At 44.0% G+C, this 8,930-nt stretch overlaps 1 protein-coding gene and 2 long non-coding RNA genes across 4 annotated transcripts in view; 2 read left to right on the top strand and 1 right to left on the bottom strand.

Moving 5' to 3' along the window:
* The window catches only part of RAB7A (RAB7A, member RAS oncogene family), an 86,414-nt gene extending 78,837 nt beyond the window's left edge, over positions 1-7,577 (top strand). For both annotated transcript variants that reach the window (XM_008565275.1, XM_008565282.1), the window contains exons 4-6: positions 1,234-1,452; positions 2,602-2,730; positions 6,139-7,577. In XM_008565275.1, coding sequence (XP_008563497.1) covers positions 1,234-1,452; positions 2,602-2,730; positions 6,139-6,234 — 444 coding nt within the window. In that variant the 3' untranslated portion in view covers positions 6,235-7,577. The remainder of the gene's footprint in view (positions 1-1,233; positions 1,453-2,601; positions 2,731-6,138) is intronic.
* LOC103584195 overlaps positions 3,538-8,930 on the bottom strand; it is a 17,709-nt gene continuing 12,316 nt past the window's right edge. Inside the window, exon 2 of the long non-coding RNA XR_549946.1 lies at positions 3,538-3,827. This is a non-coding gene — a long non-coding RNA (uncharacterized LOC103584195). The remainder of the gene's footprint in view (positions 3,828-8,930) is intronic.
* LOC103584187 overlaps positions 8,689-8,930 on the top strand; it is a 1,318-nt gene continuing 1,076 nt past the window's right edge. The window contains exon 1 of the long non-coding RNA XR_549943.1: positions 8,689-8,926. This is a non-coding gene — a long non-coding RNA (uncharacterized LOC103584187). The remainder of the gene's footprint in view (positions 8,927-8,930) is intronic.

The raw sequence follows: 8,930 nt of genomic DNA, 5'->3' as shown, positions 1-8,930 counted from the left end.
CAGAAAACCCCACAACATGGAGCAAGATGGGAGCTCATGAGGGCCCCATGAGGCAGGAGGCCCGGTGTGTTTTTTTGTTTATGCTTTTGCTTATTTTCCAAATGTTTGCATAATAACGGTGTTATTTCCCTGATAGGAACTTTTTTTTTTTTACTTTGTCCAAGCCTAGATTTGAGTTCTGTTTTTGCAACTTCCTTTTCTACTTTCTCCTTGTAGGAGTAATTGTCAGTTTCTACTTGACTTACTGTGTGACCCAGTTCTTGATTACCCCTACAACTTAGTCACCTTGTAGGAGAAAAGAGTTATTTTTCAATTCAGAGTTCATTGAATTCACATATTCAGTGTAGAATGCTGGAAAACCAGAAGAGCACCAAGGTGAGCGCGGCACAACCCCCACCTGGTCACATACTGTTGCTGCAGACCCTGTTCTGTCGCCATGTATGGGCTTTGCTTATTGTATTGGGGTGCAGAAGTGTTTAGTCCTACCCTGCTGAGAGGCAGTGGAATAATTGGATTTAAATTTGTTTTTACTGCCCTTCATCCTCATATCTAAGCCATCATCACGTCTGTCAGGTTCTGACTGAGCGGCTGTTAGGGATCTGGGGCAGAGAGGAAATGCAGCCTAGCGTGGCAGTGAACGATGAATGGTCTTTAGCTGGCCAGTAGTACATGGTTTAGTCTTTGCTCTTGTGTGCGTTATCGTCTTCCTGTCAGTCACTTTCTGTTAGAGTTTTTTGTTTTGTTTTGCTTTTTAATTGAGATATAGTGTAAATAAAATAAAACATGCTGTTCTTTTTGTTTAGGTAAACTTTACATGCAGTAAAATGCGTAGATTTAACTGTACAATTTAGTGAGTAATCACCTTCTTCTGTTTCCATCACCTCCAGAAAGTTCCCAGAGTACATAAATCTTAAGTTTATAGCTCGAATTTTACATACATATCTACCCATGTGACCCCTACCTAGATCAAGATATAAAAAATTTTTAGAGATCAGACTCAATATCACTTCCTCATAGACACACACATACTTACACACGCTATTAGTCAGGGTTGTTTTGGATATTCTAGTATTAAATCTGCTTCCTGAATTCTGAAGTCACTTGTCATTGTGGGTAGCCTTGCAATCCAGCCCATTTCCTCTGGCACTACACACACACACGCACACACACACTCACATACTCTTGCTGCTCTGCAAGTATCCCCCAAGGAATAAATTGTTTTGTCTCTCGTAGATCTGGGACACAGCGGGACAGGAACGGTTCCAGTCTCTCGGTGTGGCCTTCTACAGGGGCGCAGACTGCTGCGTTCTGGTATTTGATGTGACTGCCCCCAACACATTCAAAACTCTTGATAGCTGGAGAGATGAGTTTCTCATCCAGGCCAGTCCCCGGGATCCTGAAAACTTCCCTTTTGTTGTGCTGGGAAACAAGATTGACCTTGAAAATAGACAAGTAAGTGCTGAAGATGGAGGGAATGATCCCAGACACCTGCTCCTGGGGCCTTGTGAACTTGGAGGGTTCTTTTTTTTGTTTGTTTTGTTTTGATTTTTTGTGACCGGTAAGGGGATCATAACCCTTGGCGTGGTGTCGCCTGCACCGCGGTCAGCCAGTGAGCGCACCAGCCATTCTTATACAGGATCCGAACCTGCGGCCTCGGCGCTCCCAGTGCCTCACTCTCCCGAGTGAGCCACAGGGTCGGCCCTGAACTTGGAGGGTTCTGTGCTAAGCCACAGTGGCTCTGGAAGGTGTTGGTGTACTTCGCCCAGCCCAAAGACTAGCCAGCTTTGAGGACCAGGACCCAGACCACCTGACTTTAAGTCCCTTTACTGCCCCCAGCTTCCTGCGACTTTCAGCCATTGTCTTTGCTCTCAGAGCCTTAGTTCCCTTTCTGCAGTTTGAAGGAAGGAATTAGATTTTGTCACTCGGTGCCCTCCTAACGCCTCAAGGGGCTGCTTGGATCTCCGTGTGTGCAGAAGATTGCTCTGGTGTATTTTCAGATAACATTTCTGTTGGAAACATAGACTCTCACTAATTATAGCTGGGTGTATTTCTGCCCATTGATCCCTTTTCTGTCCTTCCCAAGTGACTTATTCCTTGTTTCTTGGCTGGAAATGGGCTAGAGGTTGGGGAAGGAATTAGGATCTGTGGGAGGCAGGGGTGTTGGTGAGAGCTGCAGAATTCCATGGCACTTGAGTGTGTGGCACAGGTGACATAACATTAGGAGTAGTGGGGAAGAGACCACAAACCTTAAGACCAAGCTGCCACGCACTTCCCGTGCTCGAATCTCTGAGGTCCCAGGAGAGAGAATTCATTTCTTCCTGGCCTACCTGCTTATTGCCTTTCACACACTGCTTTTATGTTGAACTGAGGGTCAGAAGGTGTGGGTTGTGGACAGAGGGAGGTGTTGAGTTTGAATCCTAGCCTTACTAAGCATAGCCAGCAGAGTGGCCCTGGGTGAGCAGCAGGTCTCCCCAACACCCTCATTCCCCACATCTGTTCCCTCACATGTGCCACCTGTAGACGAGGGCGATAACCCTGGAGGATTGAGTCAGTGCTTGCTGCTTCTGTTATGAGCACACGTGCCCTGCTTCCTCTTCCCAGGTGGCCACGAAGCGGGCACAGGCCTGGTGCTACAGCAAAAACAACATTCCCTACTTTGAGACCAGTGCCAAGGAGGCCATCAATGTGGAGCAGGCTTTCCAGACGATTGCACGGAATGCACTTAAACAGGTGGGTCTCCAGCAGCTGTCTGGCTCCCTCTAGTGATTGCCTGATCACTGACCCACCTCCTACCTGCACTCCTTGTCCTTAACCTTCTTCCTGATTCTTTCTTCCATATTGCCAGAAAAACCTGTGTGTTTATCTGGAAAGATAATGATATATTATGCTTAAGCTTCCAGAAATTCCACTTTCTTGTCAACAATCTAAAAGATGGAGGGCAGTGAAGACTTTGGCTGAGGCCACCTTTGTCTGACTGGGCTTGTTCCTATTTTGTTTTATGCTAGTAGGAGCTCAGGCCACTAGGAGGCCCCTAATCAGATTGCTGCTTCTATTTAAGGAGGAGATGGCTAGCTACCAAAAAAAAGAAAATAAAAAGTCTAGCCTGTTAGCTCAGATGGTTAGAGGGTGGTGCTCTAACACCAAGGTCAGGGGTGTTTGATCCCTGTACCAACCAGCCACCCCAAAAAAAGGAGATAAACTTGAATTTGAATCCCAGCTCTGCTACCAGTCATTAGAGCTAAGTTTTTTTTTTTTTTAAGGAATTTTTTACTTGAAATGTACTTAATTTATACATATTTATGGGGTATAGGGTTATATTTCAATTCATATATATAATGTGTGATGATCAAATCAGGGAAGTTTGGGTTTTTAAAATCATATCTGAGCTTCTATCCCCTCACCTGTAAAATGGGAGTACCTGCTTTGCAGAGTGATGGTGAAGATTAAATGAGACGGATTCTTTCAACTCCCAACGTACCAGTGACCAGTAACTTTTTTTTTCCTGGGAACAGTTAAGTGCACAACAGAAACAATAAAGAAAATGCAGGAAACCTTTATTCAAGGAATTCAATTTTCTAGACCTCTAGTTAACTTTTCTTATGATCAGATATAACTACTTACATGTGAGTTGAGACTGTTTGAGCACCTCTGTGAGGGCCAGTAGTGAGTTAAGGCAGGTCCCGAGGCATCCTCCGACGCTGGAGTGGAGCGGGATGCAGAGAGCACTGAAGGAAGCAAGTAGTGGCAGTAAAGGGCGGTGCAGGTTCTGCAGCTCCAGGAAGAAGCTTGGTGTGTCAAAGGTGGTGGTTCTCAGCTGGACAGGGCACCTGGACATGCAGGCAGAGAGATATTTGGAATAGGTTGTTCTAAGGACAGGGGAAATCCTGGCATGGGTGGGGGCTGAACTAAGTGTTCCACAATGAAATGAACAGTCCTACCCCATGAGGAATTGTTCCACCCAAAGTGCCAGGAGAGCCCCTGCTAAGAAACAGATATAGTGTAAGGAACTGAGCAGGATGCAGACTTGGGTCTTTTTTGCCGTCCACCCCCAACCCCCACCCTCACACCTAGATTAAGGATGTATTGTTTTTTTCTTAATGTTCATACAGTTGCATGGGAATTGAGACACGTGTAGGGACACGTTTTCCACTTGTTCCCTGTTGACTGGCCTCACTGTTGGAGTTTTACTCTCTGATCATTGCTGTCCCTGTTGCTTTAGAATAATGCTTTTATTTCTTCAAGCTAGCCCATTAGGAGAAAGAGTGTTAGACTGAAGGATATGTTTTATTATTAAGAGATGTTGCCAGATGGCTTTCCCCCGGAGGGATACTTAAGCTCCCTCCAGCAATGTGAGTTTTCTTTACCCTACTTCCCACCAGCAACTGCTGACACTGTGCCAGTCTTTGAGTGTGTAAATTGCTACGCTACCTTCATAGCTACTGGTCCCTCTGAGCCCCGTTTGGGTTTTCTCTGCCGAGGATGGCTGGTACATTAGCACTGCATTGCAAGTGATTTTTCCAATTCTGTTGTCTTTCTTGTATCCTTTGGCCATAGAAAAAATAGTAATTTTTTAGTCAGGTACGTCATTTTAAATTTCTAGATTTCTAGAAATGTGTCTAGATTTTCTCCCATGCAGCTTGAATTTATTTGGCTTATGGCAAGAAATCGAGGCTTGCCCTTTCTGAAAGTTCTAAGCACTAGTAGCCCATTTTCAAACAAACCGTTCCCTGCTGAATGGAGTCATGCCCTTTATTGTATTAAGTGCTCATGTGTGTTGGGATCCATTTCTGATCTGTCTTCATCTGTTCTGGCAATGACCACATTTCTTTGCCTGTACCATCTTGATTTGACTGCCTTTGTGGTACAGTTTGACCCCGGTAAAGTAAGTTCACTATTTTTTGTATTTTTTCCTTGGATATTTTGGGGCATTTTCCATTTAAATTAATTATTTTGTTCCACTTCCACCTTTTTCCTCCCTCCTCTTCCCCCCGCCCCAAATAAAAACCTATTGAGATTATGATTGAAATTGCATTACAACTATTATATTAGTTTGCTTAGGCTGCCATAATGAAATACACAAACTGGGTGGCTTAAACAAGGGACATTTTGTTTTCTCACAGTTCTGCAGGATGGAAATCCATGATCAAGGTGTTGGCAAATTTAGTTTTTGGTGAGGGCTGTCTTCCTGGCTTAGAGACTGCCATTTTCTCACTGTGTCCTCACATGGCCTTTCCTCTGTGTGTAGAGAGAGACTGAGAGAGAGAGAGAGCACGCATGACCAAACTCTCTGGTATTGTCTCTCCTTAATAAGGACACTAATCCTGTCGGATCGGAGCCCTACCCGTGTGACCTCATTTAACCTTATTCCAAATTCAGCCCTACTGGGGGTTAGGATTTCGACATATGAATTTTGGGACACAAACATTTCAGTTCATAATAGATATTATTTTAGGTTTGTTTTATATCCTTCAGTAAGATTTTATAATTTTTCAGATCCTTTGCCTTCATATTCAATGAATTCCTAGTACTGGTGGGAATGTAAAATGTTGCTATTCATTATTATGAGTTTCACAAAGTAGAAACAACCCAAATGTCCATCATCTGATGAGTGAATAAACAAGAGGTGGTTTATCTGTGAATTAACTAGAAGAGTGTTCAGCCGTGAAAAGGAATGAAGTCCTGATACACGCTAGTGAAAGAAGCCAGTTGCAAATGATCCCATGTTGTATGGTTCCATGTAAGGGAAACATTCAGAGCAGGCAAATCTATTGGGCCAGAAAGTAGATGAGCTGCATGTGGTCCATGAGCCTGCTCAGATCTCATCTGTGATCTGATCAAGAGCATCAGTCAGCTTCTGTCCTCATTGCTCAGTGCAGACTGCTGCTCCTCCAGCAGAATTTCTCTCTTCACATTGACCTGGATATATCACATAATCTGTTTTCCTCTTGTTCGTCCTTTGAAAGTTGAGCATATTCAGCCGGAGCACTCTTCTCACTGCTTGGTCATGTTCCACTTTCCAGCTCCCTACCCACTATGCCCACGTAGATGTTTGCCATTCCTGGACAGAAAGGGCCAGAGCTTAGAAGTGGAATTTCCTTGTGCCCTGAGTAACCAGCCTCTTTCTCTCTCCATGACCAGGAAACGGAGGTGGAGCTGTACAATGAATTCCCCGAACCCATCAAACTGGACAAGAATGACCGGGCCAAGACCTCAGCAGAAAGCTGCAGTTGCTGAAGGGGCAGTGAGAGTAGAGCACAGAGTCCTTCATAGACCAAGAACACACTTAGGCCTTCAAACACAAGCCCTCTCCTCTTCCAAACAAAACATAAATTGATCTCTCACATCCAGCTGCCAAAAGAAACCCCACCAAACACAGTTGCACCCCCACACATAACAGACACACATACAGGTCTTATGCAACAGACCAACAGCCCATGCCTGTGATGGCTCCTTGGGGTCTGCCCGCGTACTCCCCACCCCCAGCCCTTGTGTATGGCAGCAGAACAGGCTGGCTGTAGAAATCGCTCTCATGTGGAGTTGGCATTGGAAGCTTACTCTTTTTGTCCACTGGAGAGAGAGAACTGTTTACAGTTAATCTGTGTCTAATTGGTTATCTGATTTTTTTAACGGTCTTGTGGTCTTTTTACCCCCACCCCTCCCTCTTTGAAGGCTACCCCTTGAGAAGGCTGGTGCCCCACGCTTCATTACAGGCTCACACCCAGTCTGATCAGGCTGAGTTTTGTATGTATCTGTTAATGCTTGTTACTTTTAACTAATCAGATCTTTTTACAGTATCCATTTATTATGTAATGCTTCTTAGAAAAGAATCTTATAGTACATGTTAATATATGCAACCAATTAAAAATGTATAAATTAGTGTAAGAAATTCTTGGGTTATGTGTAAGTCCTGTAATGCAGGTGTGTAAGATGGAGGGTTGAACCCTGTCTGGACTGCAGATGTTAGTGACTCAGAATTCGGAAATTCAGCTAGCGACAGTATTCTGTACAGTAGACACAAGGATTATGTATGCCTTTTATCAAAGACTTAAGAGCCAAAAAGCTTTTTATCTCTCCAGGGGGGAAACTGTCTAGTTCCCTTCTGTGTCTGAATTTTCCAAAAGGTTGATTTGCATAATACAGTAGTATGTGCAATGGATAAATGGCTGTTATTTCAGAAATTAAAATTCTCATTTTCCCTTTTTTCCCCCTGCTTCACACTTCAAAACTCCCCTGTTAGATCAGCATCTTATTATAAGAGGGAAAGGAAAAGCCCAACAGATCTGTCGTAGTGATTTTACCTTTGTTCTAGAAGGCGCTCCTTTCAGGGTTGTGGTATCCTTAGGTTAGCAGACCTTTTTTCCTTCTCCCCGCCCATTTCCCCAGTGTTGCCTATTATTAACCACTTCTTTGGTTGGAACCTTGGCGGTTCTGCTCCCTTCCTAGGACCTGCCCTGCATTGTAGCTTGCTTCATGGAGTTCTTCCCCTTTTTTCCAAAGGTCTACATTCTAGGGTGTGGGCTGAGTTCTTCTGTAAAGAGATGAACGTGATGCCAATAAAACTTAACAAGAACAAAGATCATTTGCCTTTGACCTGTCTTTTTTTCCCTCTTCCAGAACCTTGGCTCAGTAGAGACCACATTAGTTGATCATGGCCAATGCTTGATCAAGCAACAGAGACCTCCTTAGCTGGGCACGTGGGGGCTTTGAGGCTGACAGGCCTTCTCATATGCAACCCTGTATTATCTGTCCCTAGTTTTTTTGGGTTTTTGTTTTTAATCACAGTATTTGGGTGTGTGGGGACCCTGAATGAAAAAAGCATTGTGTCCCTTTAGAGGAGCAGCCACAAACTCCTAGTGACCCATAGGCCATGCACGGCTTGTAGGTATGACTATAACCTAGCCATGTGTTGTGTATTTTATTTCTTTAATTGACTTAGATGCTAATAACACTTAGATATCACATAAATGTGCATTTTTTTATGAGAGGAAGATTTGGCAGCAGGACCCCTGTATTCTAACATATATAAGTCATCAGCTGGAAATGAATAGATGGTACCTAGAAATAATTTTATAAAATAGTAGTGGGTCAGTTTAGGTTTGGAAAAAGTGCACCACTGACTTAGATCTTGAATTCTGCTTTTCTGTGCTTTTCTACATTTCCACTTTTCAAGCTTGTCAGTTGCTTTCTTTCCTCATGCCTCTTCTTGGTACATACTTCATGTGTTAAGAATAGCATTCTTGGGGCCGAGCCCGTGGCACACTCGGGAGAGTGTGGCGCTGGGAGTGCAGCAGCGCTCCCTCCGCGGGTTTGGATCCTATATAAGGATGACCGGTGCGCTCACAGCGCTCACTGGCTGAGCGTGGTGCGGCCGGTCTCAAAAAGGACAAAAAAAAAAAATAGCCTTTTTGGAAGCTCAGATGCTGTGAGTAGATCATCCACAACTACAACTCCATCCTGGTTGATGATAGCATTTTTGGAAGCTCAGATGCTGTGAGTAGATCATCCACAACTACAACTCCATCCTGGTTGATGGAGCATGCCTTTCATCTTTCTCTGGTTCTCTATTTTGTGCTATGCCTTATTTGGGTGTTACTTGGCCTTTAGAGGAGCAGAGGCTTCTCCAGCTTTGGGCCCAGTGATGCTCACATCTATAAATCAGTCAACTATTTCTGTGATTTTGTTCCTTTGGCCCTGACCTTGAACGTGACATTGAAATGGACCTTGACCTCTGACCTCGACCCTCATCCTAAAACTGGTGATCATTCTGACATTGACTTTAGCTTGATGTGACCTTGAATGTAACCTTTTAAATGATCCAGATCCCAAAGATTGTCCTTGCCATACCTCACCCTAATTTTTTAATTTATTTTTTTTTTGGTGGCTGGCCAGTAAAGGGATCAAACCCTAGACTGATATTATCAGCAACATGC

Source organism: Galeopterus variegatus, unplaced genomic scaffold (genome assembly GCF_000696425.1).
Source record: "Galeopterus variegatus unplaced genomic scaffold, G_variegatus-3.0.2 Scaffold196, whole genome shotgun sequence".
NCBI lineage: Eukaryota > Metazoa > Chordata > Mammalia > Dermoptera > Cynocephalidae > Galeopterus > Galeopterus variegatus.
This window is presented reverse-complemented; position numbering and strand designations above follow the sequence as displayed.